General features: G+C 33.1%; 2 protein-coding genes and 3 pseudogenes across 3 annotated transcripts; 3 read left to right on the forward strand and 2 right to left on the reverse strand.

Annotated features, from left to right (window-relative positions):
* Positions 1-2,520: 2,520 nt before the first annotated feature.
* LOC109129472 (uncharacterized) lies at positions 2,521-3,555 on the reverse strand. Its single transcript, XM_019237734.2, has 3 exons — positions 3,477-3,555; positions 3,097-3,264; positions 2,521-2,826 (listed from the first exon to the last, which is right to left on the reverse strand). Exons 1-3 carry the CDS (start codon positions 3,553-3,555, stop codon positions 2,603-2,605), a joined length of 471 nt encoding a protein of 156 aa, XP_019093279.1. The 3' UTR covers positions 2,521-2,602.
* On the forward strand, positions 3,472-3,736 carry LOC147925323 (small nucleolar RNA U3; annotated as a pseudogene).
* A 5,939-nt stretch (positions 3,737-9,675) lies between these two features.
* On the forward strand, positions 9,676-11,372 carry LOC104750245 (alkane hydroxylase MAH1 pseudogene; annotated as a pseudogene). Its single transcript, XR_015585296.1, has one exon. The product of XR_015585296.1 is annotated as an alkane hydroxylase MAH1 pseudogene (transcript).
* Positions 11,373-12,844: 1,472 nt separating this feature from the next.
* On the forward strand, positions 12,845-14,652 carry LOC109129473 (alkane hydroxylase MAH1 pseudogene; annotated as a pseudogene).
* Positions 14,626-17,352, reverse strand: LOC104750246 (putative elongation factor 1-gamma 2). Its single transcript, XM_010472016.3, has 8 exons — positions 17,181-17,352; positions 17,026-17,081; positions 16,699-16,848; positions 16,553-16,613; positions 16,407-16,459; positions 16,218-16,319; positions 15,503-15,989; positions 14,626-15,212 (listed from the first exon to the last, which is right to left on the reverse strand). Exons 2-8 carry the CDS (start codon positions 17,032-17,034, stop codon positions 14,833-14,835), a joined length of 1,242 nt encoding a protein of 413 aa, XP_010470318.1. The 5' UTR covers positions 17,035-17,081; positions 17,181-17,352; the 3' UTR covers positions 14,626-14,832.
* Between the last annotated feature and the right edge of the window lie 5,246 nt (positions 17,353-22,598).

Raw genomic sequence — 22,598 nt, forward strand, 5'->3', positions numbered from 1 at the left:
CTTTGTTTATATAAAGTTGCAATGTTTTGATCCAACAGTTGTGTTTCTTCGTCGTACCCCTAGCTTTTAATGTCTGCACTTGTTAGTTTTCACACATTTTTTTCACTTCAGACCTCTTTGTTTTCACACCTTTTTGTTTTTATATTTATAGATTTTTATGAACTTTGAAAAGAGTTTTTGTTCTTTGAGTATTCTTTCACACCTCCAAGTTTTTAAAATTGTGAGTAATATTTTTTTAATTTATTAATCAACATGATTCACTCATCTTCGTTAAAATTTGGATTGTTTTATTTATTTATTGATTCATCTAAATTTGTTTTGGTGTCGTTTTCCATTTAGACATATATCGATCATCTCTTCCAAGTATTAATCTAGGTAATTGAATGTGATTTCTATTTTTTCATAGATTTATATATTTATATATTGCATCAAACTCACTTTTAGAGATCAATTTAAAAATAACTGATGAGATTGTTTTTATTATCTCCTCTAACTGTTTAGATTTGTTTATAATTTTAAAAGTTACAATATTTTGATCCAACAATTGTGTTTTTTTTACGTGCTCCCAGCTTTCAATGTTCAAATTTGTTAGTTTTCGCATATTTTTGTGTCACAGCTCTTTGTTTATATATATATATATATATATATTTATGGACCTTGAAAATAGTTTTTGTTCTTTGAGTATTGTTTAACACTTCCAAATTTAAAAATTTTGAGTATTATTTTCTTTCAATTTATTAATCAACATTGATTCACTCATCTTTGTTAAAAAATTTTGATCGTTTTATTTATTGATTCATTCATCTAACTTTTGTTTGGTGTCGTTTTCCATCTAACCCTTATTGATTATCTCTTCCAAGTATTAATTTAGGTAATTAATTAAGATTTTTCATAGATTTATCTTTTTAGTCAATTTGGTTGGTTGCAGTTGTAGGTATGAACTTTTTCTCCCTGATTCTTTTCTTATTTTTTATAAATTTTGATAGAATAATGATTTAATTGTTTTATGTGAATATCTTTCAAAATTGATTATTTGAGTATGATTCAGTAAACGTAGATTTATATATCATTAACATTATTATCTTATTGTCGCTGAATCGATTTTTCATTTTATATATACAATAAATATTTTATTTAACTAATTTGGTTGATTCATCTTAGTCATTATTTATAACTTTTATACTATGCAGTTAAAGAATTACCATAAATTTTTCACTCGAAATGTGAAAAAAAACAATGTTAGTCATTTCAAGTTTTCACTTTCCCGTGCGGTAACGCACGGGCCGACATCCTAGTGATAATAATAAGGAAACGAAGGAAAAACAAACAAAAAAAAAATCTTTACTAAGAAATGTATAAATTTGCCAATAAAAAGTAAGCTTACATGGAAACTCTTTCTAAAATCTAAAAGATGCTACAGAAACACGATTCATAAAAATACCTATTTGAAATTGCAATGACACTCACGCAACACAGCCTTATGTTTATTAATTTGATAAAAAAAATTAAAATCAATAAATAAGGCATAATTTTTAAAGTCAAATAATACATGATAAAGATTTTAAAGTCAAATAATACATGATACTCAAATTGCAGTAATTTTTAATAGAGATATTAAAAATTTGTGATTGTATAACACAAAATTTTTGTTTGGAATTCTAAATCCATAAAATCCTTCATCCAATAAACTTCTTTTCGATTTTTGTTAGTTGCAAACATTATATTATTAATGCGACATTTGTATCTTTTTCGGTTGGCTTCTGAACTTGACCTGGCAGGCTTTCACGGATTCAAGTATATGATAGATTTGCCAAACATTCAACAAAACTACAGGACTATACCCTGGAAAAAGAGGTGGTGGCGCGCAAAGGCATCATATGAGCCAAGTGTTGAATCTATAAGACGTATAAACTGTCACTATTTTAGAAGTTTCGGGATAAATCTATCATGCATGCATTGATTCCATACTACCAAAATTCCTGAATCAATGCCTGGAAACAAATATAAAAAATTGTACAAGCAACAAATCAAAGAAAATTGTGTAATATAATAGTTTTACAAGAATTGACCTAACAGTAACACTAAAGAGGAACAAAATCTCCAGAGACTCCAACTGCTAAGATCACTCAAAGAATAACAACGATCAGTGAATAATTACACCATTCCAAGTATATATGTCCTATACATATACTTCAATTTTCTAATGCCCTGAATGTATAAATTTATAAACCCCTTGTTCGATCTGATACACACCTGCCAAGTGCCAAACATTTATACTTATTGATATTTTACAAGAAAGCAAACGAAATCATAAATCACAAGTTTGCTCTATAACCTAACTTCTTTTTTTTTTTTTTGGGGTCAAAATCTATAACCTAACTTCATAAGAACTCATAGCCAACCGTTTATTCAAAGCTAACATATAATACATCAGTCACAGTCAGTCAGTCAGTCAGCTATGCATAACTCAAGTACGTAAATAGCTAAAAACTCCGGCAATAATGCTCAATATAACTTATATCGAGGTTCATTGGATGATTCAACTAATAGGTGAAAACATACATGCCTCAGACATTGTTCCAGATTTTGGTTTTACTTTTAATCAGGAGTCCTCGAGTTCATCATCCTCCTCGAACAGCTTCAGCAGCCGAGCATACTGCTCGTCTCTTTTCTTCTTCTGCCACAGTTTGTACAAGACAAACGTGAATCCCGCTACAGCACCAAACCCGAGCAGTATGAGTATCACTTTTGTGTCTGTTTTGCTGGAAGAAGTATGAGATTCAGCTTTTGCTTCAGTACTCGAACTCTTCGAATCACCAGATATACCTAATGAACAAATCATATCAATACATTTAACACGAAGCTACTAAGGATTTTAAGAACATACAACATTTATATAGATTTTGTACCAAAGCCTAGCTCAAAAATGTAATCAAGAAAACACAAATCGATCTACGGAAATAGAGAAAGAGCCAAGTCCAGCTAGAATGCGAACTAAATCTTGCACAAATTTAAGTGAATCTTATTGATTCTACCAATAAAAATAAAAAAACGGATTGTGAAATTTGAAATCACAGATCTGAAGGAAAACGAAACCTAAGACGAAGTTGAGAGAAATCGAAGCTAAGAGAAGAAGATGCCACGGTGAAAGAGCAATCGTCGAGATCGAGATCTCTCTCTCATCTCTCCATTTATCAAAGGAAAAAGAGAAAGAAAGAAGAAGAGGAGACGCAAGAAGAGTTTTGCAGTTTAAAAGTGTAATTACTTTGTGAAAGATTTACGATGAAATAGCGCTGGTCACGTAATTTAGTTTGTGTGGAGTAATGAAACGACAACGTTTTAAGCTCTGTTTTGTTTTCTTTTTTTTTGACAATGCGTTTTTACCTTTTTAGGCTTCGTTTCTTTGTCCCACATCGACAACGTGAGGGATAAGTTTTGTTGTTTATATATCGCTAGAGATCATTGGTTGTCACGACCTAAGATCTGTTCTATAGGCTCGTACTTCTGTGTTCTTGGTTTCTGAGGAGACAGGCCCTTAAACCTGGATGATGACATATAGCCGTGCGACCTGAGTGTGATTGACGGCTCCTTCGGGATTCTCTGTGTTGTAGACGATTCGCCACTCGGTTAGGTCTTCCTCTCCGGCGTGGTTGCACGGTTTCTAATGCGCCATGTGATTCGCCACCCGGTTAGGTCTTCCTCTCTGGGGGATGGTGGCACGGTTGTTTGACAGGTTAAATGTTTTGTGTTGTCGATTGTTTTACTTTTGTCTAAATCTAGGGTTGGTTAAGACCTCTCAGAACAAAGCCATAACCCCGTGATCTTCTTGTATCTCCATGATACACAACTCTAGCCCCAACCACATCTCTGCACTCTCTAAACGCTCCAGCTAATGAGAATTTTCGGCTTCAATATCTAAGTTGCAAGGTTACATTGTTTGAAAATATGAACCATTACATTCTTTCAATTATATTGTTGATAATGAAGATGGATGTTTACTTGCAGGTTTCATGAGTTGTAAGTTTTTAATGAGTAGCAGTCTTTTCTTATCAATGATTTACACTTTGAGTAGTTGCAGGTTTTCAGTTTGAGGCTTTGAGTCCATGTATCAACGTTCCAGTTTGGTTTCTACAATGTTTACGTAACAAGCAAAACAAATTTGTGTGGTGTAATTAAAAAAAAAAAATTATGTTGCTTCTCCAATTTAAGTGTCATTATAACTAATGACACCACTTTTTCTCGATCGGGTGAAACGGGAATAACAGGTGTTTTCTAAAGTAATTATAGCTGACCATAAATCTTTCTTCTCTGATATACTGTTTAACTTCTTCAGTTTGGATCATTTGGTGTATATCGTTGACGGCTTGATGCAATTTAATATAGACAGAATATTGAATTTGATGGTTCATGTTTGAGTGTGAATGTATTTGCGAATTTTGTTAACCATAATCCGAAAATATTCTTATTCTAAATTATAACTTTGTAACCATAGTTCATCTTCTAATTTTTAAACAACTAATTTTATTTGATAAACTCAAAAATATTTAACTTTCTTATACATACACAAACAAAAATGTACTAACCTACCATATAATTCTATACAGTAAAACCTATACAAACCAATAAGGCTGGGACATGGTTTGTTTTTTTTTAATTTAGTGAAGTTTTAATTTATCAATAGCTTTACAAATTTTCTTTTTTAAAATAGATATTTTTGTTATAATTTACTTTTATATAATTTTCTTAATTGAAAATATTGGATATCCTAACAAAATGGATGTTAGTAGTTTACTAGATTAATTATTTATATGTAAATGATAAGTTTAGAATAAATTGCTGCTACTATCCTTCATTGTGATGATGAAGTTGAAGAAAATATAGTGGTACCTCTAGAAGCAATTAAACGCAAGGAAGCAATTCTCGTGTCTAGCACTTTCCATAATTTTTGGATGCGATTTGAGAAAATAACACCAAATTTTTTTTGATGTATTGAGAAAGATTCGAGATGAGCCTCAATAAGAATGCAAATTCAAGAATAAGCAAACAACGGTAGAATCATATTTCACTAAATTTTCTTTGATATATATATATATATATATAATTTGTATCATTATTAATTTATGATATAGGACATATTTTTACATAGGATTTCCAAAAAAAATATTATTTTATTTTTTTATCGAATTGTGTCATTTTTTACACCGGTCCAACTCAAGACTGGAAAAATTTATTAATTTATAGCGAGTATTAGTTTATAGGGTTTTACTGTATTACTCTATCAAACTAAAAAAATCTAAAAAATATTATTTTATCCAATAAAGCTCAACTAAAAAAAAATAAACACATTTTAAGTTGTAAACTATATAAAATATAAGAAGAAAAAAAACTCATTGTTTTGTGGTGTAGCACAAGTCCAAACAAATGATAAACTAATTAGACACTAAACTAAATAATCAAAAATCTCTAGCCACATCTAAGTACTCGTTCCTAGTTTAGTTAGCAACACTCAATCGATTGACGACTCGAGATCGAATGCAGCATTGGAACACAAGGGTGGATGCATTCTGCGTTTTATGTTGTGCCCCACAAGAAACGCGAAACCATCTCTTCTTCACATGCTTCTACTGGACTGGAGTTTGGACATGCCTCATATCAAAGCTTCTTGCCAACAAATTCTCCACGGATTGGGAGACTATCTTTACCCTCCTTATAGACAAATCCTTGAGGAAGGCCACACTGGTATGCTTTTCAAACTTCGGTTTACTCTCTTTCGAGGGAGAGAAACAATTGCATGCATGGGGAAACTGCAGTTCTACATGCTCTCTTCATCAACATACTCGATAGGCAAGTAAGGAATAGGCTACTCACTGTTCAAGACAATGGCAACTATACATGATGTATGGCAATGTGGTTAGCTTTGTGCTGAGAAGAATCATCTCACTAGCTATGTTAATTATATATTAGACTCAAGTTTAAACTCTCGTTTGAAATTTAGTCCGAAAAACTCTTAGACATAAGTTGCACTCGATGTAAACAAGTTTTTTCGAATAAATTTTACATTTTATTCAAAACAAAAAATGATTGAAAAATCACACTTCTACATGTATTATTTCGAGTGATTTGACAAAAAAAAACATAAATACCTTTCTATTGATTCTCTTCTCTTTCTACCCAAATAAAATCTTCAATATTCCTCTTTGCTCTATGTTTTCTTTGAAATTGATAATTAAAATTCTATCGGTGGCGGCTCACATATGGTTGATATCGATTGATGAAGAAGGAACTAGTAACATTTACATGATGTATGACGAGATTTCTCTAGTGGCTACAGATAGTTGGAAAGATCAACCAACCGCACCAATGGTTTTTGCTTTTTTTTTTCTTATTGAATTTCTCTTTAAATAAATACAAAATGAAGAAAATATCCTCATCTTCTCCCTCATGACACTCTATCTCAAAACCCTAATTTAAGCTGGTTTTATTTTATTGGCAACTATTAGTCATTTTACTTTGTTATTATTGTAGTTTTAGCCCTTATATGATATATCTACAACAAAAAAAAAAATTAGTTAGAACTTTAAAATCCTCAAAAATAATTTTTGATTTTGTTCCTGATTTTTGGCTGATTGTGCTGAAATTGATGTGGAAGAGAGCCCTCAAGCATATAACCGGCGATTACACGGCTACCTATGCCGATTTTTAAACAGGTTTTAAAACATAAGAAGAAAAAATCAGTGTTTTGTGGTGTAGTGCAGATCCAAACAAATGATAAACTAATTAGACACTAAATTAAATAATTGAAAATTTTTAAACCAAAAAATTAAAAATTATTTTTGAAAAAACAATAACTAAAATTTAGTTTGAAGTGATTTTAGGATACTTTTTATAAATTTCTAGCTGAAAAAATATGACTGAAAAATCACACTTTTCCACGTGTTATTTCGAGTGATTTCACAAAAAAAAAAAGACAGACATACCTTTCTATTGATTCTCTTTCTCTTTCTACCCAGATAAAATCTTCAATCTTCCTCTTCTCTCTATGTTTTCTTTGAAATTAATAATTAAAGTTCTATCAATGGACTCACACATGCTTCATATCGATTGATGAAAAATGAACTAGTAAAACATTTACATGATGTATGACGAGATTTCTCCAGTGGCTACAGATATTTAGAAAGAAAAATCAACCGCATCGATCTCTGATTCTTCTTTTTGGATTTTCATATCAGCACGAGCTACTAATTTAGTTTGTGAAAAAGCTGGTCAGACAGACATATCTTTCTATCGAAGATTTATCTGGGTAGAGAGAGAAGACTAAAGGCATATGCATTGGGGGAACATTTTTGAGTTTTCTTAGAGTAAAAATATTTTGAAAATAATGTAGATCATTAGTTTAAATCTTTTGTTAAGAAGTTAGTTATTGGGAGAACATGTTTAAGATCATAAGATTTAATAATATAATAATCTTAAAATATTACAATTGTAAAAACTTTAAAATAACATTTAAATTGCAAACTTAAAAAACTTATACTAAAATTCAAAATACAATACCAAATTTTTATGAAACAAAAAAATATTAAAGATAAAAAAAATACCAAACAAACATATTACTTAATACAAACCTTCGCCGTGGAGAAGATGGTGACCACGAAGCTTTCGCCGTTTTGGAGAGAAAGAAGAAAACCAAGATGCGATTTCGAACAGAAAAAGAAATAAAAAATTGTCTCTTTCGTAAAAAATCTCAACCATTCACGGACTGCCATGTCGTCGTTGAACTGGGCTAAAATCTGTTCTAATTGAAGACCTAAAAACATGTTCTATGGAACTGTTCCATATATATTTTATTTTAGTGAGCTAAGAACACCCAAACTGTATTACTAATGCAGATGGGCTAAGAGACAAACTTTGAGTTGGTGTTCCACCCACTTAAGTTTGAAGGGGGTAAAAGCAACACTACTTTGCTTCACAAAACAAAACCTGCTATTAATGCAAATTCAGAGAAAGCCTAGCCCAACAGTGAAGGAGAAGCCCAATATCAATTCTGTAGTCAACCTTCTCTATAACGTGTGTGCTGTACAAATGGCCAAAAGGGAAAATTCTAGGAACCTCTCTCCAATCTTGTACAATCGATTTGAGCCTGTGTAGAACCGAGGTAATAAAAACACTTCACCCGACTTACAAATCTAATTACAATAAAGCCTAATAAGATTATCATAACATAAGAGCATACGTAAAAGACTAATGTGAAATACGGTAGATGTTGCTACATGCCTACATAAGTTAGTATTCACATCAAAACGAAATAAGAGAAATATATTTATACTGATTTAGGAATTCTTACTTTCGTAATTCATCAAGAAATGGACAGCTAATCAAACTACAGTGTTAAACTTATTTTTTTTCTATCAAAATTCGTGCAGCATATTGACTTATGCTAATAGGAATTTGTGAGTCTGATCCACGAATATGAGTAGACATACCTTTCAGGCTTTCAATTGGATATATATCCACGAGGGTCACAAAAATTTATTTATTTAGTTAAGTGAACAGTCAAATACATTCACTGTAAAGAAGGAAGGATGAAGTAACATTTCGAGATGACATAAGGTATAGATAATTTGTTTTTGCAGCTTCAGTAACTAACTTATTGTTGTTGATCGCATTTGAGCATATTTTTCGGAAAAAATGATATTATGTTGTTATGATAGAAATCACATTTGGTAATAACACGGTTCATAGAGAAATTGGTAACAAATGACCCATAATAATGTGACAGTCATCATGGCTTTTAAGACCATGAATTTTATGTTGCCTCACATTAATACATATTGATGGGTTTGAAAACTATCCATATGTGTCTTGCATTCTGTAAGATATTAAAGAATTTATCTTTCTCACTAGGTGAGCTTGAAAGATGTTGGAGGTACTTTTCATTATGCCCATAATTCAGAACGCACACCTAACTTACTTAGTCTATTATTTTCTATCTACAGCTTACGTACGTTCTTCTATGCATGTTCTACTCAACTGCCCCATGTCATTTCATCAGACTTCAGACCGCGTCAACTCTTGTTCCTCAATCCTGATCAATGTTTCATGTCCTCTTCAGCTGCTGCTACTTCCACAGGGACGTGTATATAACTTCATACTCACCACTTTCTACTCCCACATTTTCATTGATAAGGAGGTCAGTTAATGAGGTCTAAGACATAAAAAAACCCACATATATTTTCTTGGCTTTTAATTTAATGCGTTGGTTTGGTAATTGTTTGACTTTCTGGCAGATAAAGATAGTAGTAGCCGCTGTTGAGACTATGATTTTAAAATCGTTGAATAGTAGTTGACACAGTAACACCATTTAATAAATTATCAATGAAAATTATATAATAATATCACAGACCAACCAAAATTGAAACGCTTGAATTTAATTAGAAATATTATAACCGCCTAATCTTGTCAGTTGTAATCTGAACTGATTTTAGATATATATATGTCTTTACAAAATACAGAGAATATAGCCGACTAGATCATGTGGCATTCAGTTAACACAGTTAATACAATGACATAACTCAAAACCTGTTCGGGCTCCTACCACAACGTTCATGCATTCAATTGAATCCACTGAAATTTTCTTTCCATATATAAACTTAGATGGTAACACACAGCATTGGCACTATAGCAAACACATTTTATAAAGACTCTTTTTTTCTATATCCAAATATTATTTGAGTAAGAATAATGATGGTAGGCTTAACTGAAGTCTTCATCATCATTGCATTCCTTTTTTTCTTTGTATTCCAATGTTTCTTCCTCCACAAGAAATCTCAGGGAAACCCTTTGTTGAAAAACTGGCCTTTCCTAGGGATGCTGCCAAGCTTGCTCCACCAAATACCTCGATTAATTGACTGGACCACTGAGGTTCTTGATGTCAGTGATCTGACTTTTGCTCTCAAAGGGGCATGGTTTACTGGAACAGACTTGTTATTCACGGCTGATCCAAGGAACCTCCATCACATACTAAGTTCAAACTTTCGGAACTACCCAAAAGGACCTGAATTCAGGAAGATCTTTGATATTTTGGGAGATGGAATTTTAGCTGCTGATTCGGAGCTGTGGGAGGATCTGAGGAAGTCAGGTCATACAATTTTCCACCATCAAGATTTCCTTGAGATATCAGTGAGTAGCAATGTAAGTAAGTTAAAGAAGGGTCTTGTTCCTTTTCTTGATAATGCTGCTGGCGAAAACATCATCATAGATTTACAAGATTTGTTCCAAAGATTCATGTTTGATACTTCTATGATTTTAATGACTGGTTATGATCCAATGTCTCTATCTATTGAAATGCCGGAGGTGGAGTTTGGTGAAGCTGTAGACCACGGTGAAGAAGCTATTTTCTATAGACATTTTAAACCGGTAATTTTGTGGAAGCTTCAATATTGGATTGGGATTGGTCTTGAGAGGAAGATGAGAGCTACAATGGTCACTATCAATCAAATGTTAGGAAAGATCATATCTTCAAGAAGAGAGGAGATAAGTCGCGGGAAGAGAGAGACATCAATGGACGTTTTAACGTATTATATGAATGTGGACACGACCAAATATAAGCTCTTGAAACCGAGAAGTGATAGGTTTATAAGAGATGTTGTTTTAAGTCTATTGGTAGCAGGAAGAGACACCACAAGCTCAGCTCTTACTTGGTTCTTCTGGCTTCTTTGTACACATCCCCAAGTTATGGCCAAGATCCGACATGAGATCAAGACAATGTTTGATCCTTCAGATCTTGAGAAGCTCGTGTATCTACATGCTGCCTTGTCCGAATCGATGAGACTCTATCCACCAGTTCCCTTGAATCACAAGTCGCCATCAAAGTCCGATGTGCTTCCAAGTGGACACAAAGTTGAAGCACATGCAAAGATTATAATCTCTATTTACGCACTGGGAAGAATGAGATCTGTATGGGGAGAAGACGCATCAGATTTCAAACCAGAGAGATGGATTTCAGCCGAAGGAGTGCTAATTCATGAACCTTCATACAAGTTCCTTGCATTTAATGCCGGTCCCAAAGCTTGCTTGGGTAAGCATTTGGCTCTCTTGCAGATGAAGATAGTAGCTATGCACATCATACGAAACTATGACTTTAAGATTGTCGAAGGTCACAAGATCGAACCAGTTCCTTCTGTCATTCTCCGTATGAAGCATGGTCTTAAAGTTACAGTCAGTAAGAAGATATGATAGGCTTTGAAGTCTACGGTAACTATAAATATTCTATTTTTAGTAAGTGATTCAGGTCATCATTAAGTTGTTACGTACGTTTTGGTGTTGTTTCTATCTTCATTTTAGATATTGCAAGGTTTTGGGTTTTCCTTTACTCATTTAAATTGAGATAACTATCCAACTAAGATTAGGATCCTGTTCCACGGTTTCTTTTCTCTATATAAACGTGGCTCATGGTGTTGTAAGAGGCCACAATATTTATTGAATTTACTCAAATGGATTTCAACTATAGAACTCGAGTGTTTTTACGGCATTTGAAGACTAAGAATCAACTAGTTCTTAAACCCGAGATAGAAGGACTCCAGAAGATTTTAAAACACAAACAGAATACACCCCTATTGAACAGAGCCTTTTCACTTAAAAGCATTTGGCCCGATTGCCGATTGGTCGCTCACTGTAAAACTAATACAATTAAACAATTCGAAATAAAAAAACAATAATAACAATTAGTTAAATTATTTGAAAAATTATGTTGATATTATCTTTCAACATTAATGTCTCACACACAAACCTCAACTCACATACCCAAAATGTAATCACATCTTGAACCTCTCTGTGTTCTATTGTCAATTAATGTCATAAGATCACGTCAACTCTTGTTCCTCAATCCTCTTGTTCAGATGCTGCTATATCTTGTGGAAGTAGAAACATGAGGATAATATATGCATGTACTTGTGGAAGCTAAGTCACAAGATATTTCAAAAAAAAAATATACACAAGAGAAATATAAAGAAATAGTTGACGTTGTTTGACAAAAAAGGAAAAAAAATAAAAATAAACAGTTGACGCTATTCACCAAAGAGAAAATTAGAATAGTGTTGTTATGAAAACCAAAGAAAAGATCGTGTTCGTTATGGTATTGAACGTTAATATGTTGAGGCCAATTATAACATGTTTATCTAAACAAGTCTTTGGATGCACTAAGAGTAGACAATAACACAATGTCTAGGAGAAAAATAAAAATGATCCGAAAACGTATCAGAATCTATATCGAACTTTATTTTATATATGAGATGCAACATAAATTTTACCTTAACATTGTAATTTGTAAACGCTAGTATAGAGAAAATGACTAGCATAATTTGGGAGTATTTTACTGTATACTGATTGTTATTTGAATTTTAATTTTGAAAATATTATATTTAAAAGGTGGTATTTTTTAGAAATTTTTACTACTAATCAATTCACAATACTGTATTACCAATTGTATATGGTATTTAAATTGAAAAAGTTGCAAAAAAAAGAAGTAAATATTTAAACGTGAAGGTCATTTTCTAGTTGATTTTTAAATTATGGTACATAGCACGTGCCACAGTTAACCCAGCTGTTAATACAAGACAACAAATTAAATGAGTTCGGCTTTGAATCTCTAATAAAACCCCAAATTTGGTTCGGGCTCCTACCACAACGTTTATGCAGTTAATACAAGACAACAAATTAAATGAGTTCGGCTTTGAGTCTCTATTAAAACCCCAAATTTGGTTCGGGCTCCTACCACAACGTTTATGCATTCAGTTTAATCATTAGTTGTCAACATCAACATTAACACAAATTACTAAGCTGTTGGTGTCCTTTTTCAGTCAAATACCTTTTAATTATAAAAGGTTATATATCAAACCAAGTTACTAAAGATACTTTGTTCAAGAAATCCTTTGTTTTTGAATGATGATCTTAAGCTTACTTGAAGTCTTCATCATAGCATTCCTTTTTTTCTTTGTATTCCAATGTTTCTTCATCCACAAGAAATCTCACAAAAGCCCTTTGATCAAGAACTGGCCTTTCCTCGGGGTGATTCCAGGTTTGGTTGTCGAAATCCATCGAATATATGATTGGATGGTTGAGGCTCTTGAGGCCAGCGATCTGAATTTTGTTTTCAAAGGAGCCTGGTTTACTGGAACAGACTTCTTACTCACGGCTGATCCAAGGAACATCCATCACATACTAAGTTCAAACTTTCATAATTACCCTAAAGGACCTGAATTCAAGAAGATCTTTGATGTTTTGGGAGATGGAATTGTAGCCGCTGATTCGGAGTTGTGGGAGGATCTGAGGAAGTCAAATCACACCCTTTTTCACCATAAAGATTTCCTTGAGTTCTTGGTGAGTAGCAATATAAGTAAGTTGGAGAAGGGTCTTAATTCCTTTTCTTGATAAAGCTGTTGAGGAGAACATCATCTTAGACTTACAAGATATGTTTAAGAGATATATGTTTGATATTTCCTCGATTTCAATGACCGGCTATGATCCAATATCTCTATCCACTGAAATGCCGGAAGATGAGTTTGCTGAAGCTGTAGATCTCGGTGAAGAAGCGATCTTCTATAGACATCTCAAACCGGTTATTTTGTGGAAGCTTCAAAAATGGATTGGGATTGGTCTTGAGAGGAAGCTGAGAGTTTCGATGCTCACTGTCGATGAAATGCTTGCGAAGATCATATCTTCAAGAAGAGAGGAGATAAGCCGTGGGGAAAGAGAGACATCAATGGACGTGTTAACATATTATATTAACGTGGACACTATCAAATATAAGTTCTTGAAACCGAGAAATGATAAGTTTATCAGAGATATTGTTTTTAGTCTGTTGAAAGCAGGAAGAGACACCACAAGCTCAGCTCTCACTTGGTTCTTCTGGCTTCTTTCTATGCATCCCCAAGTTATGGCCAAAATACGACGTGAGATGAACACAAAGTATGATCCAGCAGATCTAGAGAAGCTCGTATATCTACATGCTGCCTTGTCCGAAACTATGAGACTCTACCCACCACTTCCCTTTAATCACAAGTCACCATTGGAGTCCGATGTGCTTCCAAGCGGACACAAAGTTGAAGCGCATTCAATGATTCTAATTTCTATGTACGCACTGGGAAGAATGAGATCTGTATGGGGAGAAGACGCATCAGATTTCAAACCAGAGAGGTGGATTTCAGACGAAGGAGGGCTAAGACATGAACCTTCATACAAGTTCCTGGTATTTTAATTTGTCCAAGAACTTGCTTGGGTAAGCATTTGGCTCTCTTGCAGCTGAAGATGGTAGCTGTCAACATCATACAAAACTACGACTTTAGATCGTTGAAGGTCAAATGATCGAACCAGTTCGCTCTGTTATTCTCAGTATGAAGCATGGTCTCAAAGTCACGGTCAGTAAGAAGATATGATTCTTAGCTTCTATGGTAACTATTACTATTATCTTATTAACAAGTGAAGCAGAGCATCCACAGGTGGTGGTTTTGGGTTTGCCTAAAATAGTTTGGACTAAGACGACTCTTCAATTAAGATTATGGTTCGATTCTACGGTTTTCTCTGTTAAAAAAGTTGCTTACGATGTTGTAAGAGATGACAACTTTTATGGAATTTAAATAAAAACTAGAAGTTGTAATGTATTAAGTAAGCATTTTTGTCTCAATACCATTGGGGAACTGGGAAGCAACTAGTTCTTAATCCCGAAAAAAGAAAACCAGACTCTACAATTCAACGATTGTAAGGACTCTAGAGGATATCAAAAACACAAGTAACAGCGTAAAACCCCTACGGAGATAGAGAGGACAGTAATGAGCCTTTTCACTTAAAGCATTTGGCGTCCAAGAGAGCCTCACCTTCAAATGGCTCTGCATCTTCAATCATCTGGCTAACACGTTCTTTCTGGGCTTCATCAGAGATATCAACCTTGGTCCACTCGTACAGCTCCATGTCGTACACCTCATCCATTATGAACTTGGGGATCTCTGGTCCACGGAAGATCCATAAACCCTTCACCTTGAAGGGACCCTCTGACCCGCAAATAAGCATCTTACCGAAGGCATATTTACGTGCCAAGTCCATACGCTGAAGGAACCCGCCAACCTTGTTGAGAGTAACAAAGGACACCATGTTCTCATCGTTGTACTTGTAGTCACAGAACCATAGTGAGTACCCCTCTGGGTCATACATGTCCCAGAATCCTGCATTTAATACAAACATTGAAGGCATTGAGCTTTTGACAGAGGGTACTTTCAGGCTCAACTCTAAGCTATAAGTCTAGAGCTGCTGTGGGCTGTTTAGATAAAAGGCTGAATTGTTGTTTCAGGTATGGATTTTCTATACAGTCCTTCTGGTTCAGGTAGATTAGAAAAAGTAAAGCAGTTTGTAGTATTGTTCTTAACAAATTGATTCCATAAGCCTAAAAACATTTCTAGCATCTCATTAAGCAAGACTTCAAAGGCACATTAAGAGAAGTCAACATATAACATACCTTTAATAGCAACCTCACGGAAGTTGGATTTGGTGTTCGAGTACAGCCTCTTCCAGTCATCAAGAACCATTGGGCTCGGGGGTAGCAAATCAAGAGGATTCTTGGCTTTGGGCTTTGGTGCTTCTTCCTCATCAGCAGCCTTTGGTGCCTCTGCTGCAGGGGCAGCCTTCTTAGGCTCCTCCTTGGGCTTTGCAGGCTGTGCAGCTTTCTTCGTTGGAACTGGAGGGACAGCTTCGGTCTGCTTGGCATCACCCAACACCTTCTTGAAGTTTGGCTGGTTTACCATTGTCCAGAAGTATCTCTCAACATGAGGGAACGCAGATGTAAATTTCTTGGTCATCACGGTTGCAAATCCCAAGTTCAAGTTGCAGATGGTTACGATATCAGCAAGGGTAACAGAGTGTCCAACAAGGTAAGTGTTGGAGGCGAGATGAGTGTTCAAAGCCTCAAGTCCCCTCTTCAATGCAGAAATTGCCGCTTCCTCAGCCTTCATTCATACAAAACCATTATAAAGACGAGAAGAACACTAGTCTAGTAGTAAAATTAGAGTGCAAGGGGTGCATAATTTTAAACACAGAGAGTATATGAGACAAGAGATAAAAACTATGGTAAGCTTAAGAACACTAGTCTAGTAGTAAAATTAGAGTGCAAGGGGTGCATAATTTTAAGCACAGAGAGTAAATGAGAGAAGAGATAAAAACTATGGTAAGCTTACAGGAGCAGAGAAAGGAGCATAGCCCAATCTTGGAGCAAACCACTTCAACATGTTAGCATCAATCTCCAACGAGGAGAAATCAATCCACTGCTCAATTTGAGCCTGAAAGGTCGACCCATACACATAGACATTAACAAAAATGTGTAAGAAATAATAAAAAGGAAAACAAGACGACAAACAAGAGCTTACGTATTCAATGAGGGAGGATCCGTTCAAAGAGTTTTCACCATTCTTACGGCTCACTGAATTGGAACATCAAAATAGTCATTATCTTGACTACACCTTCAAGCAATGAATCATGTAACACAGAAAGAAAAAGAAAAAGAACTTAATACCATATCGGGCAATGGCATTGCTCTCAAAAATGGCACCTTCAGGAGTCTCAAGCACAGGAACCTAGTAAGATCATAACCTTCTATCAGCTAAGAAATCAAAGCAAACATCAATCAAAACAAAAACCTTATGGAAACAGATTCCAAACCTTTCCAATAGGGTTCATCTTAAGAAACTCAGGGGATTTGTTAGTGACACCCATCTGAAAATCTGCAGCCTCCTCGATCTTCACACCTGCATACTCAGCAGCAACGAGTGCCTTAAAGGCACCTTTGTTTCCCTTGTATGTGTGCAAGACCTAGCAAGGTTCCCACAAAACTCATGAGAAATTTCATAGTTACACTCAACAAATCACTAAATCAGTTTCTTTATGCAACACAAAAAATCCAGATGTATGTTAAAACAATCGTACACTGCTCTAATTAAACGTATAATGAGCTAAGGAAATGATGAATCGCGTTTCATAGAAACTTACCAAAGCCATTGCTCAAACGAAGAAGATACGAACTCGGAGATCTTCTGAGTTCAGATCTAGTACCAAAAGAAAACAACAAGTAAACGATGAGTCGTCGATCAAATTTCGAAATGAGAGAAGCGATAAGGAGAACAAGTTGAGAAATGGATTCTTACGAGAGAGAAGCTTCAGCAGGTTTTTCCGAGAGAGTTTGAGCAAAGCGAGAGAGAGAAGGATACAAAAGCGGCGGCGAAGATAGTATAAAAGAGTGTATGTAAAATTAGGGATGTGTGTAGTCGGCTGGCTCTCGAGAATATTCCTTTCTCGTTAGGTTTTGGTTCTGTGTTCGGTTTAGTTTTTTGGTTTTGTTTATCAAATGTGGGTTTGTTCTGGTTAACTGATTATAACTTTTTAAATTTTTACCATGTTTATTTTCTACAATAAAAATGTCCAAATTTTACTAGTTCTTTTTTCTACAAATTGGTGAATGGTGAAATACGTTTCTCGTAACTTTACTAATTCTGTATGCTTATTATGTCTATTTTTTTTCCTTTTAACATCCTATTCCTTAACATATATCTATATACAGTAGAACCTCTATAAATTAATAAGGTCGGGACTATGAAATTTTATTAATTTATGAAAAGAATTTTTTATCAGAAATTCAGAGTTTAGAAGAAATTGCTACTATTATTTTTCAAGGTACCTTTAGAACCAGTTACACATACGGAAGCAATTATCGCGTCAAGAACTCTCTATAATTTTTAGATGCGATTTGAGAACACAACACCAGAAGTTTTTGATGCAATCAAAAAGATTAGAGATACTCTCCAACAAGAATGCAAATTCAAGAACAAACAAACAATAATAGATTCATATTTCACTAGATTTTCTTAGATATATATATATATATATATATATATATATATATATATATATATTTCTTAGATATATATATACTAGTTTATTTGATTATTAATTTATGATATTGATGGGACCATATTTTTACATGAGAATATCAAAAAAATTATTAATTTATTATTTTATCGAATAGTGTCCAAAATTACACTAGTCTCAACTTAGGGCCGGAGAAATTTATTAATTTTTAGAGGTTATTAATTTATAGAGGTTCTACTGTATACATTTTTGAAGTACATTTTGAGTTCTACCCTTGTATTTATATTTATTTAAAAACTTATTTACAAAGTTAATCCTTAAAAAAAATCCAAAAATAGCATTAATTCTGATTTTGTTTCCTAAATATTTTACATACCATTCCAACTAAAAAAATACATAAGAATCAATATGGAAACAAAAACTATGATATATTTAACCATACATTCTATTGTGTATTGAAGATATTCTATCTTTGAATCTTTTTTAAACAAAAAAAAAACAAAAATTTGATTCCTATTATGTTTTCCAAAACCTATGAGCTTTGATTCTTAACATAAGAAGCACTTTGATTCACATTTATTTAAATATTATAATTAATATAGATAAACTTAATAAAGTTTTAAAATATTATGAATATGTAAAATTAAAAAATTTAAAATATTATATAATACGGTTATATAGTATATGAGTTATAAAGAGGACATGTTTGAATTAATAAATATTATTGAATTTATGCTAAGACGGGTTAAATCCTCATTATATTATTTATCAACACTATTAATGTTAGAATATTTGACATATAAAAATTAAGTTGATTTAACTAAGATTGTGTAAAATAATTAAATTATTAGGAAAAATGTGACTTAATCATAGCGTATAAATGATTTACTATGTATTTAGATCCCTTATTTTTTGTTATAATAATTAAAAATTAAAATAGATTCTCAAACACTAAACAAAACAAATTAAATATAACAAACAAATGGTCATGAAGTATATTGCGGGTTAAAATATTAATATATATATTTAGTTGCACAAACGGTCTGGAAATTTAGTTTTTCCTCTAGTTACAAAAATTCAATATTTAACAAACAAATACAATATAAAATATAAATAATAAGAAAAATTATATGCATATTTATAGTCGACTAACATATTTAATTTTGGTTTTTCCATTTTTTGTATTTGAAAATTTGAATGGTTCCACCTCTTTATACGCATTGTTAACATATTTCATTCATATAACAAAAATTACTGTCATTTGTTTCAGTAATTTCCCTTATTGTTTTGTTTTTTTTTGTGAATGAATTACTAAAAAGAGATTCGTAAATTCGTAAATGATTCATTAAATTTTTCATTTGATGAAACAAACAGAGATGGTTCTCTTTTTGTTTTGTGTTTCTTGTGAACCTTCAAAAATACTTTATATTTTATCATTAGAAAATTTATTAGACTAAAATTTGGTAATTGGTGTGACATTCGAGTAAATTTCTCAATTTCTAAACACAAAATTTTTTAATCTTTTTCGTTTATACTATAACGTAAAAACTAAAATTCTACATAACTCAGAACTGAGAACTAGTTGATCTAGTGGTTAACCTCCTACTTTTTTTTAGTCAAGGTTAACCTCCTAATTAAGATACATCATAGATCCCAAAGATCACGAGTTCCATGTGCATTAAGAAGGTTTAGCTTTCCAAAAAAATATATGTCAAATTACATGTTTGGATATTTTCTTGACATACTTGTACCTTTTAATCATTAAAAAAAAGTAATCTACGTAATTTTTTCCATTTTCTATATAATTATATCAAGATTGGTCGAAAATATCTATATATTCTAGACGTGAGTTCTCTCGCTTTGTTCTTTAATTACATATGTAGGATTTTGACACTCCAACTTCAAGTATGGTTTATAATTAATACAACTGTGATGAGTTTTGTAATCCTTTTTGCATTTTGTGAAAATGAAAAACATATTTATAAATCTCTTAATCAAGTAGCTTCCAAAACGATTAGTGAGCATTATTGTTAGGTCCACTAAACTATATTATTGTTCTTTTGTCATACATACATTAGATATTTTTATATTGAGTTCAATTTCTTCTACGAAGTTTATAAAATTGGTTACCTTCCACAAGTCTTTGCGTATTATTACTTCACAACTTACGCCTCTTGGTCAACAGTACCAACAACTTTCAAGCAATATCTTCCTCTTCTTCTTCTGCTCTGCGTTTACTCTGTGATCAAGAAACAAAGCTAGGGATATGGAGGTTCCAATTTGGCAATGGTGTTTGATCGTCATAGCGATCATATTCTTGGCATTTGCTTCCCATTTTTTGGGAAGAATCTTTTGTAGCCCTCGAGAGAAAATTGTAGATAATAAAGTCGAAAAAAAACATGGACCAGCCGCAGCAGAAAAGACTGCGAAAGGTGGCTCCGACCAACTCGTGTGATGATCTCAAAGAGCATGCATCAAGTAAATTGATTAAAGTTTCCTCGTCAAGTTTAGATTGTAATTTGTAAGTTTATGCTATCGTTATACTCTTGTTCTAAAATAATACCAACTATATATGATCACATCCATATCTATGTATGTGGTCGATTTTAATTTCACAAAAACAGTAGCCTCGTCATCATTACGTCTAATAAAACAAGGCAAATTCGGGTTTAAAAAATACATGAGTAGTAAACATATTATGGGAAACTAAAATTTGATAGTGTCGAGCTTGGTGAGGTAAATGAACTGAAGCTGTTAACCACTTGATGATTGAGGTTTAGCTCAATGTCCATGTTATGGTTATTAAAGTGTTGTGCTAAACTTCTAGTTGTTGTAACAGAGCATCCTATAAAAGGATAAAACTCGTATTGATGTTGTGTAATATTCGTCCGAGAAATTCAGTTAATGTGAAGATAGTGAATTGCTAATAGCTGATACATAGGAATCTCAAACAAGTCCCGAACTCGTAATAGGGTCGCGTCTTTTTCTTCTTCTTCTTCCTATTTCTTGGATCCTCGGTTCTTGTTATGTGTTTCTATCTTTTTCTTCCGTTTCTCTTGGGAGATTGAGAGAGTCAGAGAGTGAGTGTGAGAAAGATTAAGACTGAAGGCTAAAATTCGATTCAGCTCTGTAGCTTCGATTGACATAGCTTAATTAAAACAGTGGCAAGATTTATTAAGTTCGATTAACCGGAAAAGATGAAGAACGATTGGAGGAGAGTGAAGGTGGGAAACACCATTTTATTAATGTGATTAAAAGTTTGTTACAACATGTTAACCTCAATTAATGTCAATCATCTAATTTATATACTAAACACTTGAACCAGAATGTAATCTTGGTTTACTCAGTAAACCAGTTTAAACCATCTATCCTAATACACCCCCTCAAGTCTTTAGCTTTGAACTTTCTGGTTGGGAAGATAAAGACTTGATAGTGACATTAGCTTGAGCAGGTGATGGAAAGGACCAGGTTGAAGAGGCTTCGTGAGTATATCGACATGCTGGTTCTCGGTTGGAACATGTAATGTCCTTAAAGTACCTGATTTGGAGGCAACGTGGTGTTTGGCGGGGGTGTATAGCCTAGAGGCAAACACATGTAAATCTCTTCTTCAAAATCTCCATGAAGAAATGCGTTAGAAATGTCCATTTGCGTTAGATTCCATCCCTGTTTAGCAGCCAGACCAAGTATAAACTTCACACTAGTGTAAACTGGACTCTAAATCAAGAACATTGTACACTTTAAAACCATCAGGATAATCAAGAAAAACACATGGTTTAGTTCTAGGGGAAAAAATTTACATGTGTGAAGTTTATTGTAATATGATAATTTCTTAAGAAGAAGCTCAAAAGGAGATTTATTGTTCAGTAAAGGTGATGAAATCCTATTGATTAAAAACACAGCTGTCAAAACATAATCACTCCAATGCTGTAAAGGAATACTAGAGACGGATCCGTACGTACGTGCGATGATGTTTTTATAAATTTAATTTTTTAATCTGAAAGAAAATGTTATGTTGTTGTTAGTTAGAAATTTGTTTTTTGTGTTTGTTGGAAGTGTTTTTGTAAAATATTTTTCTTACAAATAGTATGCCTATTTTTAATATCATTTTCTGGTAGTAATGTTTGTTGTTTGTGTTGATTGTTGCATATTGTATATATGCCTACTGATTTATAGTTTGGATTCTTGGGTTTAGTTTTGTTTACCCATAGCCATTATGATGCAATTTGATGGATCAGCTCTTATTTATTAAAGGCCCATAATTTATACTACCTTTTTAATTTATTTAACATATTTTTTAATTTATTTAACATATATTGTGTCGTGTATTGCATAGATGGGCCTTAATTTTGTAATGAATGGTCCACGAGAAAGCTATTTTGGTTTGCACCACCTGCACCTAGGGAAAATGAAGTAATAAAAATTTTGGAGAAGATGAACAGCTATAAGTTTTATTTTACAAAAGAAACAGAGTGATCGGTAGTGCTATTTTCCTACCCAAAATTTTCAATCAATCGTGTTTAGCATCCAACCTATCTCCTACTTAAAGCAAATTCTGGAACTAATATCGATTAGGTAAGCCAAGATCTGTATATGTTTTAATTTTTTTTTTTACGTTAATAAGATTCAAATTTTCTTATTCAACTTTCATACATTTATCAAAAGACTTTGGGTAATATTCTTCATGTTTTCGTTGTTTA

Source organism: Camelina sativa, chromosome 16 (genome assembly GCF_030686135.1).
Source record: "Camelina sativa cultivar CO46 ecotype springtype chromosome 16, ASM3068613v1".
In the NCBI taxonomy this organism is placed as follows: domain Eukaryota; kingdom Viridiplantae; phylum Streptophyta; class Magnoliopsida; order Brassicales; family Brassicaceae; genus Camelina; species Camelina sativa.